This window comes from Zootoca vivipara, chromosome Z, assembly GCF_963506605.1.
Source record: "Zootoca vivipara chromosome Z, rZooViv1.1, whole genome shotgun sequence".
Lineage (NCBI taxonomy): Eukaryota > Metazoa > Chordata > Lepidosauria > Squamata > Lacertidae > Zootoca > Zootoca vivipara.
The window spans coordinates 37,019,929-37,045,377 of NC_083294.1; the positions used below are offsets into that span (position 1 = coordinate 37,019,929).

Consider the following 25,449-nt stretch of genomic DNA (forward strand, 5'->3'; position numbering starts at 1 on the left):
TTGCCTCTGCAGCACTGTCCCTGTGTTTTATTGGTCAGCACAAAGCAGTTATTATTGGCAGAGTGAGTAATTAAGCTAGGTTGGTAACCTCTATAAGGACAAAGCCTTTGCCACACTCACAGGTTCAAAGCATAATGGATGACCAACATCCAGCCTGCAGTCCAAATGTGATACCTGGAAACCACACCAGAAAAATGTGTAGGAAACAGGAGAGTCTGTTCCGTAATGTTATCTCTTTCTTTTGAATCTTGCATGTAGTATATATTTATACACATACATGTGTAATACAGAATTGACTAAACGTATGTGTTCCATAACTGTGAAGTTAGACAAAATTGTAAACCAGTGGCTCAGCAGTAGATGTTGCATGCAGAAGGATTCAGTTTCAGTCCATGGCACCTCCAGTTACAAAGGCTGTTAGTCCTGAGACCTTGGTCAACCTTTGCCAATCAGAACAGTCAGTAACCTGTCCCCAAATAATATACTTTTATATTTTTATACAGACAAGGGATGGGAAGCCTGGGGCCCTCCAGATGTTGTTGAACTCTAACAGCCATTAGCCTCAGTCAGAATTGATGGGACCTACGGTCCAAGAAGATCTGGAGCTTCACAAATTCCTAATCTCTGATATGTGCAGATTTTGGTGGCATGATCTTAAGAGGTGTTCAAATGCATAGCAGATGGACAAACAACTTTTCAAAATATATACTGGAAGGCAAAGTTAATAATCAGAATGAAGTAGTGCTCATTTAGATTTCAGAGACAGATAATTCTATTGGAGGAAAATAACAGAACCCACCCTACCTTTCCCTCTGCTTCTACATAGAAAATGCCATGTTATTACATTTAGTTTGCCTTTCTCTTGCCAGGATTAAGTGGGAACAATCTTTTGCAGCTGCTCTTTGAATGTCTGCTACCCACACAGCCGAATCCAGTCATTTCTATGTGCAAACGGCAAACAGTTCATTAATTACCCTCTATTTGGCAAAGCTGTTTTGATTGCATATCTGAGGTTTTTTTTTAAATGATGTGCTCAGCTGCACAATAAGAATACCAGGAGTACGTTAACAATTGCACGTGCACGTATACACTAGGGTTACCATATGTCTGGGATTTCCTGGACATATCCAGAATACTGCAGCAGTGTCCAGGTGCAAATTAGGGCAAAATGTCCAGGAAAATCTGGACGTATAGCAGCCTATGTTGGCAGAGCTGTTTTGCCGACTTCCCATAAAAAATAGCTTTAAAAGTGAAATTTTTTTTGTGCATTTTTGCCCCCAAAGCCCAACAACTTTGCCCCAAAAAGGTCAACAACTTTCACTGTTTGAAATCTTCTTCTTTGGCGATCACTCGTAGATGAGTAAGATTGTCTTCCATAAACACGATTTTAACAATGAGTCCATAAGTGACTGTGAAGGCCAATTCTGGATCCACACATCCTTCCACAGTGGGGACATTGGTTTCCAGGCGGGAGTTGATCATGGTGTGGATTTGCCAAGCGTGCCTTCCTCTTAGCACGTTTCTCCTTTGCGTCCTGAGATCGAGTGTCTTCTAAGCCTATGTCACCTTTGGTAAAGGTTGTTCTCCAACTAGAGCGCTCACAGGCCAGTGTTTCCCAGTTGTCAGTGTTTATACTACATTTGTAAAGATTTGCCTTGAGACAGTCTTTAAACCTCTTTTGTTGGCCACCAGCATTACGCTTTCCATTTTTAAGTTTGGAATAGAGTAGTTGCTTTGGAAGATGATCATCAGGCATCCGCACAACATGACCAGTCCAACGAAGTTGATGTTGAAGAATCATTGCTTCAACACTGGTGATCTTTGCTTCTTCCGGTACACTGATATTAGTTCGCCTGTCTTCCCAAGTGATGTGTAAAATTTTTCGGAGACACCGTTGATGGAATCTTTCGAGGAGTTGGAGATGGCATTTATAAGTGGTCCATGTTTCACAAGCATATACAGTGGTGCCTCGCAAGACAAAATTAATTTGTTCTGCGAGTCGCTTCATCTTGCAATAATGTTGTCTTGTGAAGCGCGGTTTGCTGTGGCAAACAAAACAAAACAAAAACAAAAAACCCTGGGAAAAAAAATCATCTTGCGAAGCACGGCCATAGAAAACTTCATCTTGCGAGTCACCAAAAACACCGCAAAACACTTTTGTCTTGCGAGTTTTTCATTGCGCGAGGCATTCGCCTTGTGAGGTACCACTGTAGTAAGGTTGGTAGTACAACCTCTTTTGTTGACCACCAGCATTACGCTTTCCATTTTTAAGTGGTCCATGTTTCACAAGCATGGTAGTACAATAGCTTTGTGGTTTCCCTGCGAATGTCCCGGTCCTCAAATACTCTGCACTTCATTCGGGAGAAAGCCACACTCGCATAGCTCAGGTGATGCTGGATTTCGGCATCAATGTTGGCCCTTGTGGAAAGGTAACAGCCAGGTAGGAGAAGTGATCTACATTTTCCAACGTTACACCACTGAGTTGGATTTGTGGTGCTGCACTTTGGTTTTTTGGATGTTGAGTGATAGGCCAAGCTTTTCATAAGCTTCTGCAAAGATATTTAGGATGGTTTGGAGGTCATCCTCTGAGCATGCGCACACTACGTTGTCATCAGCATACTGAAGCTCTATGACGGAAGTTATGGTAACCTTACTTTTTTGCTTTCAGCCTGTTCAGATTGAAGAGCTTTCCATCTGTTCAATATATGATTTCTACTCCGGTGGGGAGTTTCCCGCCGACAAAGTGTAGGATCATGGCAATGAAATATGATTTGAAATATGTTTGAAATATGGCAACCGTTGCATACACACTCTGCAAGTTTCGAAGTCAGTAAAGCAAAGTGATTAGGTAGAACAAGATGGTTGGTGTCAACCAAACCAATAACAACTTACAGAGAACAGAATCCTTTTTTCTCTTTTAAAAAGGGTTGATTGACTTAAAAGGCACTCCCAATAATGAGGAAGGGACCAGGCATGCTGGGTGCCTCACCATACATTACTGGTAGCATTGGAGCCAACCTCTTGGGGATGAGGTCGTTTCAGCCCCCCAAGAAAATATTTCAGGGCTCCCCCTCAATTGATGGACCCTGCCATTCAAATGGTGTGTGCCTGCTGCATCTTGTGATTGATTGTGCAGGGCGGGTTCTCACCTGGGTCCCCCCAATATTTTATTCAAGTTGGCACCCCTGGCACCCTGAAACTGCACCCTGAAACTTCCTCCTTATTCCACCACGTCTGTTCAGTTCATTGCTCTGATGTTGCCCTACCCAGCCCTGCCTTGCTGTGTCCATGGCACAGGGCACCTGACACTCTGTGTAGCTTCTGTGAAATCTAATAGATTTCCTGCAGAGAGTCTGAAAGCACCATGTGGTTCTAAGATCACTGTGCAGCAGCGGCCAAATCCCTGCTTGAGAAAATAGCAGCATTTCCAGAAGAAAGTTATCAGGTTTTGTTTTATATATGTGGTGAAATCGAAGCTCGTTAGAGGGAAAATGACTTAATTAGGCCCTAATAGTACTTTTAGAATTCAGCACATCTTCCTAGCCTAGAGCTAACGGCATGTAAGCCTGTGAAAACATTGCAGCAATCTGAATGGAAAGAGAGGCAAGCTTATCAGAACCAATCAGCCACACTGGCGTTGGCCCTACAGGAGCAAATGAATTTGATAATGCCTTTCCACAAAGCAGAAATACAGAAGCAGAACATATAAATCTTTTCAACTGTGTATACATTTTTTTGAGTCTAGCAACCTAGAGGGAAAACTGACAGAATTGTTACAATGAGAGCAGAGAATCTTTGTTCAGCTCCTTAGCTTAGCCAGCTTATTTATTTTGATTGTGCAAGACAGGCAGGTAAACAACAACAGAAGCCTTTTTCTTTATAATGATGATGATGATGATGATAACAACAACAACAACAACAACAACAATTTATTATTTATACCCCGCCCATCTGGCTGGGTTTCCCCAGCCACTCTGGGCGGCTTCCAAACGAATATTAAAAACAGTACAGCATCAAACATTAAAAACTTCCCTAAACAGGGCCGCCTTCAGCTGTCTTCTGAAAGTAGAATAGTTACTTATTGCCTTGACATCTGCTGGGAGGGCGTTCCACAGGGCGGGTGCCACTACCTAGAAGGCCCTCTGTCTGGTTCCCTGTAACCTCACTTCTCGCAATGAGGGAACCGCCAGAAGGCCCTCGGTGCTGGATCTCAGTGTCTGGGCTGAATGGTGGGGGTGGAGGCGCTCCTTCGGGTTTACAGGACCAAGGCTGTTTAGGGCTTTAAACGTCAGTACCAACACTTTGAATTGTGCTCGGAAACGTACTGGGCGGCCACTCCCAGTCACCAGTCTAGCTGCCGCATTCTGGATTAATTGTAGTTTCCGGGTCACCTTCAAAGGTAGAGCGCATTGCAGTAGTCCAAGCGAGACTTAACCAGAGCGTGCACCACTCTGGCGAGACAGTCTGCGGGCAGGTAGGGTCTCAACCTGCGTACCAGATGGAGCTGGTAGACAGCCGCCCTGGACACAGAATTAACCTGTGCCTCCATTGACAGCTGTGAGTCCAAAATGACTCCCAGGTTGCGCACCTGGTCCTTCAGGGGCACAGTTACCCCATTCAAGACCAGGGAATCCTCCACACCTGCCCGCCTCCTGTCCCCCCAAAACAGTACTTCTGTCTTGTCAGGATTCAACTTCAATCCATTAGCCGCCTTCCATCCTCCAACCGCCTCCAGGCACTCACACAGGACCTTCACCGCCTTCACTGGTTCTGATTTAAAAGAAAGGTAGAGCTGGGTGTCATCTGCATACTGATGAACACCCAGCCCCAACCCCCTGATGATCTCTCCCAGTGGCTTCATATAGATATTAAAAAGTATGGGGGAGAGAACGGAACCCTGAGGCACCCCACAAGTGAGTGCCCAGGGGTCTGAACACTCATCCCCCAACACCACTTTCTGAACACGGCGCAGGAGGAAGGAGCAGAACCACGGTATGACAGTGCCCCCCAGCTCCCAGCCCCTCTAGACGGTCCAGAAGGATGTTATGGTCTATGGTGTCAAAGGTCGCTGAGAGATCCAGCAGAAATAGGAAACAATCCAGCAGAACTAGGAAACATTAACCCTTAAGAAATTAATACAGTGGTACCTTGGTTTAAGAACAGCTTAGTTTATGAACTTGGATTAAGAATGCTGCGAACCCGGAAGTAGGTGTTTTGGTTTTGTGAACTTTGCCTTGGAAGCAGAACGTGTTTTGCTTCCTGTTGAGTTTGTTCCATTTGTAAATTGAGTCCCCCGCTGCTATGGGAAAGCACTCCTTGGTTTAAGAATGCTTCGGTTTAAGAACGGACTTCCGGAACGGATTAAATTGGTAAACCTAGGTACCACTGTACTTCATAAGAAATCTAGTGGCATACAGAACTGATCTGCTCTCTCCCCTGCCCTTGGATGAATTTCATAATTTCCAACTTGTAGGTATGTTATATAACTGTACAATGCTGGTGCCAGCAATGGTGCCCAGTGGAACTCAGTGGAACCCAGATCATCCTCTCAAGTTTATGGGGTGTTTTAAGAGGAAAGAAAGAGCTTTTTTTTTAATCACCTGGTTATGGAAATTTGGTGGTAGAGTCTAATTGCTCTGCAGCCCTTATGGCTTTTCATCCTCCCTTCCCTTGTTGATGCTCAGTAACAGACATTGAACTCTCATCTCAGAAGCTTCCCAGCCACCATCTTTGTTTTCCCTCAACACACTGGGAATTCCTGGGACAAAGATGGGCCTCTGATATGATGGAAGTGTGTTTGTTGCTGTTAAGTGGTATGGAAAACATTGGGGTATTTGGAGGGTGGGTGATGCTGAAAAACCACCAGGACTACAGAGAACTGTATCATTCACACAATTTTCTAGAATAGAAAGGAAGAAAAGCAGATATGATGGGGTCGGCCAGGGAAAGTGGGGCATGGAGGTCCCTCCTGTTCTGAGGGCCTAGTGCCAGCCTTGGAACTGTCTCAACAATAGTTTTACTGAGGGATATAGGATAGACATGGTGAATGCATTGCGTTCAGCTCCCCAGATCTATCAATGCCTAATGATCCATGCTTATCTTTTAAAATGAGGGTTAAACCATTTGCTGCCGTGTTTTCTTTTTTCTATTTGCCGCTTCCAAAGGTGACATTTCAGATATTCCTGAGCCCATTATATTTCTCCACCAGATAAAATATTGAAGATGACACATGGCATTGCTAAAGATTTTCATGGGTTTTGCAGTAAGTGACAACTCATAGAAATATGCCTCTTAAGCAGGGGTGGCAATGAGAGATCGACCTGCTCCAATGCATTTTTCTCATTCTGCAGAAGCACCATACAATGAGGTACTATTCCAATGGACAGACAGCAGTTTTTATGGGTTACTGAAAATGGTTGTAAGATGCACCCAAAGAAGCATAGTCTGATTACAGTCTTTTTTCTTTCTTTCTTTGTTTTCACTAGAACCTTCTGTGTGGTCTACCATTTTTTGTTTTAGTTCATTATTTTATTTTTAAAAACGAATAGGCTGCTCTTCTTTTATGACTGCAGCGCTAACGGTGACATCTAGCAAATAGCCAAAATGTGCATTTAACATTCACATTGAAATCAAGGCATTTAAAGAAGATTTTTCTGTATGCTAGGCTTTCTAGGCACTCCCGTGTTGTTGTTTTTGAGACAATTAGAGCAGACTCCCCCAATCTGGTTCCTGCACAATGATTTGGACAGGACTCCCATCATCCCCGACAATTGGTCATGCTGCTTGGGGTTGATGGGAGTTGTAGTCCAAAACTCCAGGGGTGAACCAGGATGGTGAAGGCTATAACAGAGGATGAGATCAGCTGGGCAAACTTAATATAACCCTGGGGAATTGATCAAGAATGGGATTCATCTAAGGCAGCACTATTTCCAAAAATGTTATTTCTGAGATAATAGCATTCTGCCCAGCTGTGGTTTTAGGAAACCTAACTTACAACTTCTCTAGGAGCAGCAAGTAGGATGTAAAATGATAGAGAGTTTTCATGTCAGGGCACTTCCTGATGACCCATTTATTGAGCATTTCTCTTGTTTTGTTTGTGCAGGAGATTAGATATTGCAAGCTATTTCATAAACATTCCTTCTGATTTGTTTGCAGACATGTTCAATGACATGGAGCCAAAGCAAGCGCTATCCCACATTTTTCAGCACATTTCTCCTATTCTTTAGCTTAAAAATACCAACCTTTTGGAGGAAGCAGGCTTGTTGTGTAAAACTTCCCAATCAATTAAAATTATGCAACCTGATTTTGCTGATATGTGATTGCATCTTACTTGGAAAGGGTGACAGTTCAGAATACTTTGGCTAGTTCCTGGGGAACTTTCCCTATTACTCTTCCTCAGTACCAGAAAAAAATCCCTGTCTACTTAATTTTAATTTTTATATGCCCACCTGCTGTTAAGGGGGCAGAGTTAATTTATGTAGTTGACATCTTTCACTGGGAGCCCTTGAGCAACTCACTCACTCTCGTCCTAATCTACCTCAAAAAGTTGATGTGACAATATAAGGAAAGCAGGCTATGTAGGTTACCCAGAGGCACCGGAACAAACTGTGAGTGGAATACAAATACATTTAATAGATAAAGTAAATGGAAGATTGCTCCTTGGAAAAACCTGAACCATAACATGTAATGGTTGGGGGTTTTACCCACTGGCAGATTTACTTGCAAGGAAGCAGTTGGGGGTGGGGGGTTGGTAGCTTTGCATTTGCTCACATGTAATTCATGCGTCACTTTTTCTACATAGGAGAACCTAGAACTATATGAAGTGTAACACAAGAACCAAGTGGGACAAAGGCAGGAGGAGATTTTCACCTCTTTGTTCTGGACACATTCATTGGAAGGAAGAGCTATTGCAGAATAGGAAGCTGCTTTCTACTGAGTCAGGTCATTGGTTCAGCTAGCTCAGTACTGTCAATACTGATTGGTAGAGGCTGTTCCGATTTTCAATCAGGGATCTTCTGAAATCATTCTTGCAGATGCTGGGGATTGAACTTGGGATCTTTTGCACATGGAGCAAACGCTCCATCTACCGAGCTACTTGCAAAAAGCCGATTCTTAGGGCATTATCTTATCATTTGACATTGCCATGTTTTCATCTGCTTTCTCCTACTCAGTTTAACCAAGTTCCTCTTTTTTCCAGAGGTTGCCTTGGAAACTAATTAAGGAGTGACTCTACTTGCGAGTGAAGTTTCCACCCCAATGCTTGAGTTGAGAGACAGATGCAGAAATTAAGGTAATGCCTACAAAGAGAACAACATGTATGATCTTTCATTTTAAGCTGAACAAAGATGTAAATGTTAGGACTGGAACACAGGATTTGCTTGCATGGAACCACTGAGTTTTTTTAGGCTTACAGCAGGGGTGCTCAATGTAGCATCTGTGCCAGTGTGCCCACCACTACTTCAGTACATATCCCTTCAAAAGCCCACAATGCACAGGAAACAGTTTCCTGCTTGGCCATTTTTTGTCTTCCCTTCCCCTAAAAAATGCCAACATTTTATTGGAAGCTAGGATTGGACAACGACCTTCCCTTCCACTCTGAACGGAGGGGAGACAGTAAGAGCTTCTCTCTGTGAGCAAGCACAGTAGTGGCTGATGCAGGAACCCATTTTTAACTGATGGGGTGGCTGATGAGGGAAGCACATACCCACACAATTTTGGGTATGGGTTTTTTTCCTGCTGTTTTTCCATGTTGCAGCATTTTGTGTCCAGTTTGCTTGCATTGGGTGCTGCAACAATGATGAAAAACAAAAGGTAAGAGGTGGCACTGCACAGGGCAGCACTGAAATTTTAAAGCCTGGAGTCTGCCATTGCCATGCAATGTTTCACAGGTGAAAACAGTGGTGTGCCTGTGAAGCAGGGGACGGGGCTGAAGCTCAGTGCTAGAGTAACATCTTTGCATGCAGAAAGTTTCAGTTTCATTCCCCATCATCTCCACGTAGGGCTGCACAAGTCCCATATGTGCAGACTGGGGGTAGCCTTCCAGACTATAACTGATGTAAATGCAAACAGCACTGCTTATATTTCACAGGAGCATTCTCGTTTGCAGCCTTATATCTCAACTGTCCATATCTACCAGGGCCTGCCTCTATTTTTTCTGGCACCTGCCTGTACCTGTTAAATCACAGTTTCTATATTTTCTTTTGGAGGAGATGCGGGACGTGACTGGGAAGGGCCATAGCTCAGTGATAGAGCACTTGCTTTGTATGCAGAAGATGCCAGGTTCAGTTCCTGAAAACTCCAGTTAAAACCAAGAGAGGCTCCAGGCTGAATGTGGACAGTATTGAGGGTAAAGAACCAAGTATCTGACTCAGTATAAGACAGGAATATGCTCCTTCATTCTATCCACATTCACATACTAACTGTTGTTACTCAGGGCCCTATGACATATTGTTATGCTCCATCTACTACATTCATTAGAAAATGTCCTTTACAGTCCCCCCTTCACTGTTTTAAAAGTAGCAATGAGTGTGTCATGTCCTCCTTTAACGCCTTCAAATCCAAGTGATTGTCACCACCTCTTTTTGTGGCAGCACATCTCATAAACGAGTTAGGCACTGGGTGAAGTGACTCCCTTTGTTTGTCCTGACTCAATCACCAATTAGTTTCATTGGGTGAATCCAAGTTCTAGTGCTAATGAGATAGGGAGGAGAAAACTCTCCCTGCCCACTGTTTCCACACCATGCAAAATGAACCACTCTCAGAGAAGACTTCTCCCATTATGCCTCTGAAGGAGTTGTGGGCTGAAACCAAAGGAATTCAAGTTAGCTATGCTGGACTTCGTCTTACATTGATTTGGGACCTACCTTGGTCTGCATCCAAATAAGGCATTCTGGGCTTGACTCACACAATGGCTAATTCTAGCTTTTAAAAAAATAAAAAAATAAAATCTTCAAGACATAAGAGTGAAATGAACCTCCCATTTTAAATGTCTAAGAAATGGTGCCATAGTGATCAAGAATGTGTGAAAGCACATGCTAAACTCATTCTCCAGAGAAAGCGAAAAGCACCAACGGCATATATAATTCATTTCAATTCTTTTGCTTGCTTTCCTTTCCTTTGGCTGGGTAAATTCTCTTCTAAGCTTAACGGAAAAAGACAATCCAAAATATGCAAATCCAGAGTAATCCCACCCCACAGTGCTGCATTATCAGCCAAACACAGTTGCCAAGAAGAAAGGACCTCTCCTTTCCCCTTGACTATCCCTATGCAGAGATCTAAGAAGTGTTTAAAATTTCCCTGAGATTGTCTTATTTATTTATTTACCTTGTGTGGTGATAAGGAGTTGAGCTGGAAATAAGGAAGCAAACACTTTCAAAGAAAGAAAATGTAAACCACACAGCAAGTAAACCCAGGGGTAGATCAATCCTGTCTGGGAAAGCAAGGGCAGATCTTAGGGCAGATTGCTGCCACTAGGCAGAATGAGTTGAGCACATCAGGTGGAAGATATAATAATAATAATAATAATAATAATAATAATAATAATAATAATAAATTATTATTTATACCCTGCCCATCTGGCTGGCTTCCAACAAAAGATTAAAAATACATTAAAACATCAGTTATTAGAAACTTCCCTAAACAGGGTTGCCTTCAGATGTCTTCTAAACATCAGATAGTTGTTTATTTATTTGACATCAGATGGAAGGGTGTTCCACAGGGTGGACACCACTACCAAGAAGGCCCTCTGCTTGGTTCCCCATAACCTCACTTCTCGCAAGGAGGGAACCTCCAGAAGGTTCTCGGTGCTGGACCTCAGTGTCTGGGCTGAACAATGGGGGTGAAGGTGCTCCTTCAGGTATACTGGGCTGAGGCTGCTTAGGGTTCAAAGGGTCAGCACCAACACTTTGAATTGTGCTTGGAAGCATACTGGCAGCAGTGGAGTAGCAGCAGCATCCTGGCTATTAAGGACAGAACCTTTCTAGGCAAGGCCAAAATCGCACACAGACCAGCATCCTATTCTCACTGTGGCTGATCACATGCCACTGGGAAGCTTGCAAGCAGGGCCTGAGTGTGTTTCCCTGCAACTGGTGTTCAGAGACATACTGCCTCTGACAGTGGACACAGAGCACAGCCTGAATGGCTAGTAACCATTGACAGTCTTGTCCATCATGAATTTGTCTAAAGACCCTTTAAAGCCATCCACATTGGTGGCCATTGCTACTTCTGGTGGGAGCGAATTTAATAGTTCTAAATATCTTGATGGCACCTGATTGGAGACAGCTCTTGTTTCCTCCTAGCCCTGCTTTGACACCAGTCCTTTTGGTACTCATCACAAGTTTGCTATTAGAGGGAGTGATGCCTCTAGGAAGCGTGCAATCAGTGCCTAAGTGTAACAGCACCCTTCCCAACAGCTGGGATCCAGGCGTATACTGCATTCGACAGTGAAGCAATAATATGGTGTCTCTGATCCTGGAAGTAGCATATAGTCATCATGCCATTGGTAGCTGTTTCCACCATAGGTAAAGGTAAAGGTAAAGGGACCCCTGACCATTAGGTCCAGTCGTGACCGACTCTGGGGTTGCACGCTCATCTCGCATTATTGGCCAAGGGAGCCGGCGTACAGCTTCCAGGTCATGTGGCCAGCATGACAAAGCCGCTTCGGGCAAACCAGAGCAGCACATGGAAACGCCGTTTACCTTCCCGCTGTAGCGGTTCCTATTTATCTACTTCCATTTTGATGTGCTTTCAAACTGCTAGGTGGGCAGGAGCTGGGACCAAGCAACGGGAGCTCACCCCGTCACAGGGATTCGAACCGCTGACCTTCTGATCAGCAAGCCCTAGGCTCAGTGGTTTAACCACAGCGCCACCTGGGTCCCTTGTTTCCACCTAAATGCTTCTCTTTTTGAATGCTTCCGTATTGAGTTTTTCGTGTTAATTTTTCCGTTTTGAGGCTTCCATATTGAGTTCTTGGTTTTTGAATGTTTCGGAACTTGAACAGTCTTCTGGAATGGATTGCATTAAAAAACCAAGGTTCCACAGTAGTTTCATTCGTTTTGTCTTGAATCTTTCAACATTCAGTTTCATTGGATTTATCAGTTTTAGTATTATCACAGACTTCTCCCTGTTCATCTTCTCCAGAACTGTACATAGTATTCCAAGTGCAGGCTTACAATACATGTGCATAATGACCTTATGACAATGACAATTTCATTTTCAACCCCTTTCCTAATGATCCCTAGAATGCACTTTTTCCAACAGCTGCCACCCATTTTTCACAGCTGCTACACACAGGGTTGACATCTTCATGGAGCCATCCAATAAGACCCCAAGGTCTTTTTCCTGGTCCACAGTAGTTAGAAACCGACTGCTTCTGATCTTGCCTTCTAGAGCAATAGAGTGAAAGTCTGCTCCCTCTTCTCAATATAATTTTAGTTTTTCCTCGGTGCATTCAGACATGTGATTTATTGCATTAGTTTTATGAATCAAAATGATAGCACTTCTGTCCCAATTTCCATTTTCCCTTTTGTACACTTTACTTGATTAAAGAACTGCATCCCAACTTTCAGAGGAGTAAGAATTTTAAAAGATGGCTGTGTTTCTGTGTACTTTTTCGGAAAGTGAGAATTAAGTAGGTTAGTCTTTCAATATGAACTAAATCATAATTATTCCCCATCCCTACTATCAAACCGCCAAACCCTTTTGGGGTTCTATGTAGCATGTGTGAGCTAAATTCATAACTGTTAGTTCAGATTCCCAGTAATGCCAGGGATCAGTACCATTGTTTGGAAAGGATCCTATTCCAGGTCTTTCAGGTTGAGAAACCTGCAGTTCTGCTACATCTGTATGAAAGGATCAGAAGATGAACCAATAGGATCTTCAGTGTAAATCAGATAAAAAAATACAACCAAGGATGTTTATGGGTAATTCCCAATCATCACCAAAAAGCTTAGCTTTTTGCAATGCAATTCAACATCATGGCTCTCTTGCAATGTTCCTGCTAAGTTCAAAAGCAGCAGGATATGTATGACCCAAGCTCCCCAGTTACCCATGCAGATTCAACACACAGCTTGATTGGAGCTGAATGCTGTCGGAACCAATTCACATCTTCAGCGCTTCTCCCGAATTGCTTATAGCGGGGAGGCTAGTTTGCCATCAGTCAATAATGGAAAATTTGCTCAGGAAAATATGCTAATGCTCTGTGAAATTTTAGGCAACAAACCTAAGCATGCTTCCCAGGAATGAAAGCCCTGCTGAACTTAGTGATACTGATTTCCTAGTAAACAAATTTACAGTTCGGCTGCAGTTGTGACTTTCCATTAAATTCCAAGCTGTAAAGTCGAATACTTGATTCAATAAATTGAATTCTTCATATATTATTTAGATAGCGCCATGAGCACTGATGACATTTCACAGAAAGTGCAGGAGGACAACCCTGGTGGTTCATAATCTATCATATGGTGCACTTTTAATCCAATGATTTTATTGTATTCCAAATTGCCACAGATCAAGCTTTAAAAACAGTCCAGTGCATATTCTGCTAGCTCTTTCCCCAACCTACAAACAAACAAACAAACAAACAAACAGCCCTCTCTAACAACCCTATTTAGAAATAATGATCTCAAATGCAGAATTATGAGAGCTGTGTTGTCACAACAGGGCACAGTTGGGAAAGGACCATAGCTCAGTATTAGAACATGCTTTGTATCTTCATTCCCCAGTATTTCAAGGTAAGGTTTCCCTGAAATCCAGGAGAGCAGCTGCCACTCATTGAAGACAACATTGAACCAGATGGATTAATAGTCTAAGTATAAAGCAGCTTCCCATGGGAGTGAAGTCTTCACTCTCTGCAGTGGAGGCCTGTCCCTGAGAGCCCATATTGGGTGATAATTAGGGTCTCATGAGTTTTGCTCAGCTGTCAGCACAGCCACATGGGATAGGAATCACCCCCAAGGTCAGAACGCCAGCACTACATCACTCCACCATCATGCCAGGCTGCAAAAGCCATTGCTAGGAAAAAAGGAATAGGGCTTTTTGTCTGAAGATCAAGGTAAACATGCTTTAAATAATGAATGAACAAAAAGTGATGGTGCAGTAAATTGTTACTGATTCACCCTTGCATGTAAAAAAGGGGTTAAAGTGAGCCATGAGCTCATGTTGCCAGCGAGTACTGCTTTGCTTGCTCCCAGCAGCTTTTGCCTCCTTATTTCCCCCCCTTTTTGTTTGTTCTCCGAACTCAGCAAATGCTGCATGTAAATGAATTGAATCTCTGTAAAACCCTGTATGTTTGCTAACCCAAATAGTATATGATCCTTTTGGTAAGAAAACCAAGTACATTTATTTTTAAGTCATCTGGAATATTTTTTATCTTTATTTTACTGCCAGCAGATGGAGACTCATTTGATGCAACTTCTAGAAACCCTATGAGTAAAACAGTCACTTATCTGCAAAGGTAAGTTTCTGTGATTTATTCTGGCCTAGATATTTTTGTGGTGAATGTTTGTTTAAAGGTGGATAAGAGCCAATATAAATCTAACAAAGTTTTAATGTGCTTGGAACAATAACATTGTGCTTAACTCTGCTTTTGGAGAGTAGGTAAAGGTAAAGGGACCCCTGACCATTAGGTCCAGTTGTGACTGACTCTGGGGTTGCAGCACTCATCTTGCATTATTGGCCGAGTGAGCCGGCGTACAGCTTCCAGGTCATGTGGCCAGCATGACAAAGCCACTTCTGGCGAACCAGAGCAGCACACGGAAACGCCATTTACCTTCCCGCTGTAGCAGTACTTATTTATCTACTTGCACTTTGACGTGCTTTCGAACTGCTAGGTTGGCATAGCTGCCAAGTTATCCCTTTTTAAAAGGGATTTTCCATTATGCTGAATAGGCTTCCTCGCGAGAAAAGGGAAAACTTGGCAGCTATGTAGGTTGGCAGGAGCTGGGACCGAGCAACGGGAGCTCACCCCGTCGCAGGGATTTGAACCGCTGACCTTCTGATCGGCAAGCCCTAGGCTCTGTGGTTTAACCCACAGCGCCACCCGCGCCTCTCCCAAATCTCTCCCAAATCTCTCTCTCCAACATAATTTTCTTCTGAATAGGCAACAGTGGTGCTGCAGGCCCAATACAGGATGGCTCACAATGCTTGGTAACAACAGCAGGCAGCCCAATCCTTCAATTCACACATCCGGTAAGGTGGAGTGCAATGTGCATTATGCATAAAACTGTTGCACAATGATATGCCCATTACAAAAAGGGAAGTTCTTTGCCCATCACCTACCTGTTCCAAAATGGTGTTTATTCTTTCAACCTCGCAGTCAATCAAGTATCTTTTCTCCTGCCGCTTGTCCATTTCCTCAATGATTGCCTTGAACTCCTGAACATCTTTTATGCTTCCCACGGATCGGGCAGTCACTTGCCAATTATTTTGCACGGCGGCTTCCATAATTGCCTGAAGAATGGAAAATCCTGGGGAAAGAAAAGGGGGAAAGAAGACTTAAAAACAGAAAGTGGGGACAAATTGATTTAAAAACAAAGAAGGAAAGAAATCTCCTGCTTCATCTGGAAACAGCTGCAGTGTTTATAACCCAGTAAAATTAATGACCTGCGAGCATTCTGTGAACAATAGAAATCCAGTTGTAATTTCCCTCCTGCTTGTAGTAACCCTCTGGATTTAGCAGAGTTGCCAAGACATAGAGATTGTTCATGAAACATTTAACACGTGCCTTGACAATTTTCAAGTCCATTCATCCTGCTGCCATAGACCAGGTACACCCACACCCACACACTCACACACCAACAAACCAGCGTAACTTCCTTTAGATGACCTCATGATGCAATCAGCTTGATGTTGCGGAGGGAATCTATTCTGCGCAACCTTCCAGGAATCACATGCCAGAGATGGAAAGGTGGGCAGAGCAGTAAAAGTGCAGTACAGACACATGTACACCCCTCTTTAACCTCCATCCAGTCAAGTTCAAGGCCACCTTCCAGGTTGGGAAAAACTGGAGAGTGAAAAGTAGGGCTGGTAAGGGTCAAGACCTAGGGAGAGGAAATGTGGCTAGGGAAAAGGCATAGCCCAGGGAAGGCTTCCAAGGGCCAGATAGACCTTGGGGGGGGGCACATTTGAGTTTCCCCATCCCTGGCCTAATCAGCAGCCCAAAGGACAACTTGAAAAGTCATGTTCACACCTTCAAAATATGCTCACTGAAATTGTGAGGATCATGTTTTCCACCCCAGCATTGATCTTTGTATGTTCAGTGGAAGGTGTAACAAACTCCAGCTCCCAGGATTATTTGGGGGAGACCATAACTGTTTCAAGCGGTATGATACTGCTTTGAATGTATAGTACCGGTGGAGCCTTATATTACATGAAGTAGCTTCTGTTTGACATTATCAGATTTCCAAGGTGGCACGGAGCAGTACTGGAATTGATTGGGAGGTGCGGTCTGTCCAATAACTAGCACAGACTGAGCTCTACATAAGGAGAAAATGGCAATTAAAATATTGTGGCAATTATCTCAAGGCAAGTAATGTAGACGTGGTTTTACTGGTATTCAGAGGTGTGCGGTCGTCCCCCCCCCCCCCGTTCATGTAGTGCATTTCTTTCTTTTTTTAAAATGGAGAATGTAATGGCATTAAATAACACCTTTAGAGCTCATATTAAGGTAATATCGACTCATTTAACAGCTTCAGCAGAGCAGGGAGGCAGCATAAAACGAACAAAGAGCAGCACAGTGGGAAATTTACGCTTGCAAGTGGACCATTCATTCCTTGTGAACAACTGTGGCTGGGACGTAGACTGAATTTGAGCAAACTGCTGAGAGCTAATTGTGGAACAGCTGGGGAGAATAATCTCATTCTTGAAGGCTATCTGCATGGAAGCTTTTTTTTTAGGGGGGAGGGGCTGCAATCTTGCTATGGTCTCTTATAGCAGGAGGGCAATGTCCCCTGACTTCATTTAAGAAGCCATTATTTACTAATGATAGGGATTCAGTCCAGGGCCGTGGGTGGATTTAACAGGTCTCATCTGCACTTTATTCTGCAAGCAGTGCCATACCATTTTAAACAGTCATAGCTTCCCCCAAAGAATCCTGGGAAGTGTAGGTTCTTAAGGGTACTGAGAGTTGTTATTCCACTTCCAGAGCTACAGTTTTCAGAGTAGTGTAACACTCAGACCCTCTTTTCAGGGAACACAGGGAATTGTAGCTCTATTAGGGGAATGGAGGGATGCTTCCTCATAACTCTCAACACTTTTAACAAACTACATTTCCCAAGTTTCTTTTTGGGAAGCCATGAGAATCTGAAGTGGTATGCTGCTGCTCTCTATGGCCTCTGACTGGCTGGCTAAACCAGGTGAGGGTGGCCAATGGGTCTCAAACTCTCAGTGAGTTAGTGACTTCCCCTGCATGCAAAGACAGGCTCCAGTGGATTGAGCGGATGAGACCCATAGTGGGTCCAACCGTTAAGAAGGTAGTTTCTGCATGTGCTGCGGAGGTAAGTGAGGGGCAGATCGGTTCATCAGCCTGGGAAGGGAACCCAACTAGGAAAAGAAAAACTCTGATCATAAACCTCTGCTGCCTTGCAGGATATCTTTGGAAGAAGAAAAGGTGAAGGAGTAAACCCTAAACAAATCTGGAGTGGAGTTCCTAAAATGGTTGGATGGTGTCATGTTTGCCTCCTTCCAGCAACTTCTGCAGCCAAACTGGTGGCAAATGCATTGCTTTGGGCCACATCAGTGAGGCTAAGAGGGGGGTTTTGACTGCCCAGGCTTGTGCACTGTGGAAGGTCACTTTGGTGCTGCTAACACAGCAAAAACAACATGGGAGGCAGCAGCTCTGAGTTACCGGTTTCTTCATCCACAGCAGGCACTATAATTCTCCAACGATTTGACTCTGGAGGTGCACTCCGTTGTCTCTTGAAACAGATGGATGCCAACAATGGCTCTTTGTCCAGCCTGTGAAACTCTTCCCCAAGCCACACACCAGTTGGGCTCACATCAGTGTGTAGAAGCCAGCTTACTATGCAAAGGTAACTTTTATATTTGTTGCTCTGTCCACTTCTGCTTCTGGCCAGTGGTCCTCAAAAGGCCACCCAGAAGGAAATGTAGGCCTTGGGCTGAAAATTACTCCTCACATTACCTGGTTTACAGGTTGGGTTGTCTGCCCTTTGTAAATGAGCTTCAGTCCAGGCAGTTCCCAATGCAGCATCTTTTAAATATAACTTCTGAGCAGGGCTTTCTGGTTCCCTTAATGATGTCCTGACTTTGGTTGCTTAATGCTTCTTGAACGTTCTTGAGTTTGTACGTGTGCACTTTATTGCCGTACAATTAATACATGCTGTGCTTGGGAATACGGTCTGGCTTCCCCTCTCCCCTGAGACCACTGAAAGAGAGGCATTTACATATGTATGGTACAATGAACTCAGCCTTCCTTAACATCATATTTTACAAAGATGGCTGTGATGTCTGAGGCAGCATTACGATTCTGCTACATGCTATAGAACGAGCAGGTACAAGGCTTGGGTTAGCAGACAGCTTACAAATGAGACATTCTTATAATTGAAAACTCCAAGTGCAATTAAAGGGAAATTTATGCTGGTTTTTAAAGCTAAGTGGGGAAAAAAATTGGCCTTTTATTGCTTTTGCTTAAGGAGTGTTTAATATTGTACATCTCGTCCCTAAGGGAACCTGCCAATATACCTGGAGTCTTGCTTCACTGCCACACAGCTGTTGTATGCACTCATACTTTCCAAAATTTCAGAGACAAGATTCTTGGGGAGGCATAGGTCAGTGGTTAAAGCTAGGTCACCGGCCTTTGGGGGCCAAATGGCATGTTTGCAAACTGGAGAAACATGCATGCCACAAGCAGGGATGGAAGTCTGTTTAGATCCTCTCAGCTTTCTCATTTTACCAGTCTTAAATTCAGTTCTTCACACATTGCAGCAATTTGCAGATTTTTTTTTTAAAAAATGCACATGAACCACCAGCATTTTAGTATGAATTTCTCCCAACAAACACATTTTTATATGCAGTTTTGACCAATGTACACATTTTTAAAGCAATTTGCCTGAATACAATTAATTTTAGTGATTTTCTTTAACAATTATCTTCATTTTTGCGTACATATTCTCCTGATAGATATGTTTTTTGAGAGCTTCATCACAATTTTTTACAAGGATATAGCTATGTCTCTGTTTCAAAAATGTGCAGATTTGATAGATTTGACTTTAAATACACATTTCTCCCTTAGCCTTAGTCACAAATCACCCCCTCCAAGGAGATTAAAAAAGCCTTATTTTGCCCAAATAATTCTTTGTGGAGATGGGACCCTGAGGACACCAAGGATGTGTGCCCGTGTTGGTGACACATGGGGTAAAAAAAAAAAAAACCTTTTACCTATGGGGTAAAAAAAACAAAACCCTTTGTATCCTTAAGGTCCAGATTCAGTTGCTGGCAGCTTCTGTACAAAGATCTGACAAGTCTGGAGGCGAACCAAAGCAAACCGGAGTAATCAGTGGCAACATCCATTCCACACATTTAAGACACATTGAAAGCACATGACTCCCCCCCCCCCCGAGAACTCCTGGTAGTTTGTTAGAGGTGTAACTCTATCAGGATTCTTTGGGTGAAGCCATGTATTTTCAATGTACTTTCAATGTGTAGTGTGGATGAAGCAATATCAGCTATTGTGATTTCAGCTAAACATTGGGTGAAATGCATTAACAACAAGAGTTATTTGCCTATGGAACAGAGTGCTTCACGAGGAGATTGCTTAAATATCTCTAGTGAAGGAGAGAGATAGAGAGAGACACTGGGTGGCCATTTTTAAAAATATATATATTATATTCCTATTACTGACTTTTCCCCAGTGAGATCAGGGCCTCTATTCCGCTCCACTCTATCCATGTAACAACCCTGTGAGATAGATTAGATTGAGAGACAGTGATTGGCCCAAGCACACCCCACCCCATGGCCTTTGTGTTGGGAGTGGGGATTTGACCCTGGGTCTTCTTCTAGTCTAACACTGACCACTGTGGCACATCAGGGGTTGAACTAGATCAGGCACCCCGCCAGATGTTTTTCCTTTTCTCGCAAGGAAGCCTATTCAACATAAGGGAATTTCCCTTAAAAAAAATTCCCTTTAAAAAAGGGAGAACTTGGCAGCTATGGAATTGTAGTCCAAAACATCGGGAGGGCTGAAGTTTGGGGATGCCTGAACTAGATGAACCTGCCCCCCTGTACGATTCCAACTGTATGGTTCTGTGACAGCTGTGCTACACTGTTGCTGCAAAAACACCAGTCTTCTTGTGGAACTTTAAAGACTCACAGGTTTATTATCAATGGGACTCAGTCACGGAACTAATTTCTGAGTAAGTAAGTATAGGGCTGCTCTGGTCATGCAGGAGGGCTGTCATAGATTCTGCACCAGGAACTATTTTCTTACCACCTTAATGCAGTTGTAAGTGTGGTCTAAACCTCCTGCTCATGGAATCATAGAACTGTAGGTTGCTGCAAGTGCAATGCCTCCCTCTATCCCAAATGCAAACAAAACTGATATATCGCTGTCAAAGGGGAAAAAAATAAACACATTTTGCCTACAATTTTAGACAGATACTGTTGCTCTGATAATACCACTACACAGACAAAAGAGGCCTATTTGCCCAGTTTAATAGCACTCTAAAAGTGTGTGAGAATCTCTCTTTTCAAAAGCAAGCTGAGCAGCAAGAGGAAAATAATACTTTTTCCACTGAAGAGCTCATTCAGTTACATAAAATTCCATGTCTAGCAGGACTGAACGAATTTTTTATATAGTTGTGCTTGGTCAGATAGCACTGTTGTGAATGCAACTGAAGAAATGATAGATCCGATAAGGGCTTGCATCCAGTGGACCATATTAGCGCATATCTTTGGAAGCATGAAAATCTTTAGGACAGCCATCAAGCACATTAGTGCAAGAAGGCACCAGTAATTTAAATCCGTCTTCTGTAGCTAGCTGCTCTTCTTCTCCAGCCCACCCCACTCCCCTCAATGGGTGTTCAGGCAATTATGCCTAATATACACATTTTTGCAAAGAGATATAATGATTTTTTTAAATGTTATTTTCACAAATACAATGCTTTCCCTTAGTATATGCATTTTTGTAAACATTACCTGCCTGGAGAAATGCATTGCAAAACTTTAAGGCGTGGGAATCTCGAAGGATGCCTGTGTTTCGGTTCGTACATCATTTCAGAAATTTGTTCTGAAGTGTGAGTTAGGTAGGTTTATCTTTAAATGTGAACTGAACTGAATATACCCCAGGTTTTAAAAATATGCCCAGCAATCTGGAATGCACAAAATCAAAAGCATTTCTCTCTCCCCACGCCTCTCTGTGTATATGTGTAAAAAAAATTCCCCCTCTCTTTAGCTGCTGGTGCCTAACTGAAGATGCAGATGAACACATCTGCCCATGTTTATGTATTTATTTAAGGAAAAGGGATCTAATTAGGAATCCTGCAGTTAGTAATTACCAGGTTAGCAGATAACCTCATGCACTGGGTGAGACGGTTGATCTGTGTTCCAGGAGGGTTGAGTGCCTAGATGCAGGGATACCCAAACCTATAATCAGGTGGCTCTCAGCTGGAGGTGAGATGCTGCTGCTGCTGCTGCTGGCAGCTTCACAATTGCCAGAAGCACATTCAACACCCTCAAAAGGTACATTTGGCTTATGGAACTATTTCCAAGAAAATTGCAAAGAGTTAATTAATTTATTTGACTCTCAAGCCAGATTGGCTCTCTTAGCTGTGAAGGGCATTCTGCCGTTGACAAAAGCCTGCTCCCCCTCTGAAGGGGTATGCAAGATTACACACACACACACACACACACACACACACACACACACGGCACTGGGATTCCAGTCATTTCTGCTGGTCTAGTTCATTTCATGCCTTATTCATTTGCATTTGTTTTGTTGTGGCACCCACTTTTATTTTTTAAAAATAAACAAAACAAAACCCCAGCCCCAACCCCATTTTTTTTTTATTTGCTTTTGGTGGCAGCGACAGAGCAGACATCTGTAGCCATTTCTGGAAGCTGCTATTTGGTGCCCCCCCCATTCAGCAATGCAGGATAATTCTGGAGCATTGCCAGGGGTGGGGAGTGATGGTAGCCAGGGTGAAGCATTCTGGGAAAAGACAACAAATGGCAGCTGACAGGAGCAGCTTAATTTTCTGTGCCTTTGGGGTGACGTTTTGCAGGAGAAAAGGAGGTCAGGACTGGGGAAACATGGAAACAAGCCAAAAGGGATGGAGCAATGAATGTGGGAGGGAGAAAGATCTTCTGCTAGCAATTGGCACAAGATCTTTGGCAGGAACAATCTAGCCCTCTCCTCACAGCCTGCTGAGCAGGGAGAAAAAGGTGGTTGGTGACAAGTGGCTTGCTCGTCCCTTGCTCGCCATCACAACATGGCTCCAGACCCATTACCTTGAAGAATACAGCCCCATAGCTACCATCTGGAACCCACCAGATCTAGGGGCCAGCTAGGATCACCTGCTTCACCTGACTTGCCACGTTTTCTTGCCACACAGGATTCCTGTGGGGAGCAAGTGCCACCCTGAGCTCCAAGGTGGAAGGGCATGATAAAAATGTAATAAATGTAATTTCAAATGCATGCAGTAATCTTACTGATAAAGTGAATCAAGTTTTCATTACGCAAGCCTGAATAATGCTGAATAACGCTTAAAAAGAGAGAACAAAAGTCCAGAAACTGCTGAGTTTAAATAATGATAAATAATATTCGTTTGAAGAAACAATCGCAGGAGATTATGTTAATCAAGCCACGAATGGAAATTCATATTCAACATTTATAAGAGTATGTTAGCTTAGCAAGTCTTAGATAAATGTCCCAGAAAAGTCAAATATTTGGCTGGCTGAATTGTCTTCCTATTTCGTCAAAAGATTCTTGATGCCTAACCTCCAGTCATCAAGAGTGAATAAATATGTACCTCCTCTTGCTAAACTTTAATATATATTTCTGAATCCACCTTGATATTGTCATTAGAATATGCTAATAATTTTAAACCAGAAATAAAACAACCACCCCAAAGCAAAAACCTACCAGTTCTGTCAGGGAACATGTCATCCTTCACTATTCAACTTTGTAACAGGAATTCTGTGCCTGCACATTTACGTGAAGTTGAATTTTGTTTTAAAGAAGTGGTCATCAAAAAGTACTCTGAAATTTACATACACTGTTTACAATGGCATTAATAATAATCCATGGATAACTTGGCATACTACATGCAAATCAGTCCAATAACTATGTTCTTCATAGTTGAAAGTGGTATATGTTTTTCTTTTCGTTCCCAGCAAATATTTTATTCAGCACTCTGCAGTCTCCCTGGCTACCCCTGCTTCCTGATCTCAAAAACCCTCAAACAAAACCACCTTATGGAAATAATTACCCCATGATGTTTTCCCTTGGTTTCCCTTTTATCAGAACATGGGCAGCTAGGAAAGCTGCAGGGTGAGATGATTGGCAGAATGAAATAAAGGGTGCTCATAAACACCCCTTGTCCCCAGTGGCATCGCAACAGGGTGGGGGCGGGGGGCGGTTCGCCTGGGTGCCGTGTCTGCAGGGGTGACAATAAGTCACCCCACGGGGGCTCGCAGCGGCGTGAACAGCCATTGTGCTGCTGCAGCCACATGTGGAGGATCCTCCGTTCGCGGCTGCAGCCATGAGCAGAGGATCCCAGCACTGGCAGCAAACCGCTATGTACAGTACATGTGCTGTATAGCGGTTTGCCGCTGCCACTCCAGTACCGTATGGATGGTGCCGGGATCCCTCCGTCACCACTACAGCCGCAAATGGAGGATCCTTTGTTCACAGCTGCAGCCGAGAGCAGAGGGACCCGGCACCATCCGTACAGCACTGGAGAGGTGGTGGCGGCAAACCGCTATGTACACCGCATGTGCGGTGTTGCTATGGACAGCGCATGCGCCCTACGTAGCGGCGCCCCGCCCCATGTGTCACGACGCCTTCCTTCACCCCTGCTTGTCCCCCTCAAATGGTAGGCAAGCATAACACAAACACAGTACCACTCCCATGAGTATTTCATGGAAATGTTCTCGCCCCTTGGATAACTTTGAAATGTTATATATACATATATACATATATATGTAGCATATAATTTCCAAATATCTCATTACATACATTCATATCTTATTCAATTTTTTGACTTCCCTCAGCCACGCCTGAAGATTTCCCCACTTCCTCACTTAGTCTTACATTCCATTATCTTCACTATTACTTATAAATACACCATAACTCAATGTCCTTTCTAAGTTTCCCATGTAATATTTCATATAATCCTCCTTCCAGAACTTCTTGTGAAATACTATATATTTTCACATTTATTGATGGGAAATAGCTAAAACAACAACCACTAGAGAATTTTTGGCACAGCACTAGAATTGGTTTCTTTGTAGAGGAACATATCTGGTCCCAAACTCCATGGAACAGTCTACAACACTCCCATTTGCTTGGAGGAAGATCCTTAGATGCATTCCTCTTATGCAATGCTGTGTGATCATTGCAGTCCTGCAAGGACTAGATCTCCATTGGGTGGGAAGCGGACTGCTGGATGCTTCGAGGAACATTTTGGTCTTAGTTTTGAAATAAGCAGTTTAGCACAGCTTCAGCACAGGGGCAGCATGGTGGGAGAGGGATGGCAATAGTGACATACTGTGAAGAGTTCGACGGAACCCTTCCCACCATGTGCAATTTGAGAGGGATTGTGACCATAGCTCAGCCCCTATGCACAGTTTTAGAATTAACAAGGTATATGAAATAAAGCATTGTCTGGGCTCCAGCATTAAGACTCTGTGGGTGTTCCACCGGACATTCTTACAGCAGTAGATTCTCCTCTATATATTTAACTGGAGCATTCAAAGCAAGAAGGTAAGGTGTTAAGCAGATAGGGTACAATACAAATTGAGTGGGAAGTGTATTAGTGTTCTCAGTTCCCCACCTCACCCTGTGAATCGGATGCTTCTCTTTTCTTGTTTATTTCACATACAAAGCAGAAAAGATGTTTATTTAATATTGCCTCACTATGATATTTATATCTGTGCAAAAAGAGGAAGGGAAAGATAAGAAACCAGGTCAGTGTTGCCCGTGAGCCACAGTACAGTTGCCTCAAAGGAGGAGGTGGGGAAAAAACATGTAAAATGGCTAATTATTTGCTTGCAGATATTACAGGCTTGGAATAACTCCAGGGACTACACCAAATTCTCTCACTACCTTTTGCCATCCATTTAATCACAACCCTTCTGTTGAGATTTATTAAGGCTAGAATCATGGAAGCAGTATTTCTTCTAAGACAAAGGTGGGGGACCTGTGGTCCTCCAGATGTTGTTGGACTACAACTCCCACCATCCCTGTCCATTGGCCATGCTGGCTGAGGATGATGGGGGCTG

At 43.3% G+C, this 25,449-nt stretch overlaps 1 protein-coding gene across 2 annotated transcripts in view; it reads right to left on the reverse strand.

Moving 5' to 3' along the window:
* The window catches only part of GRIA3 (glutamate ionotropic receptor AMPA type subunit 3), a 194,744-nt gene that overhangs the window by 89,100 nt on the left and 80,195 nt on the right, over window positions 1-25,449 (reverse strand). For both annotated transcript variants that reach the window (XM_035112435.2, XM_035112434.2), the window contains exon 4: window positions 15,274-15,461. In XM_035112435.2, the coding sequence (XP_034968326.1) occupies window positions 15,274-15,461 (188 nt within the window). The remainder of the gene's footprint in view (window positions 1-15,273; window positions 15,462-25,449) is intronic.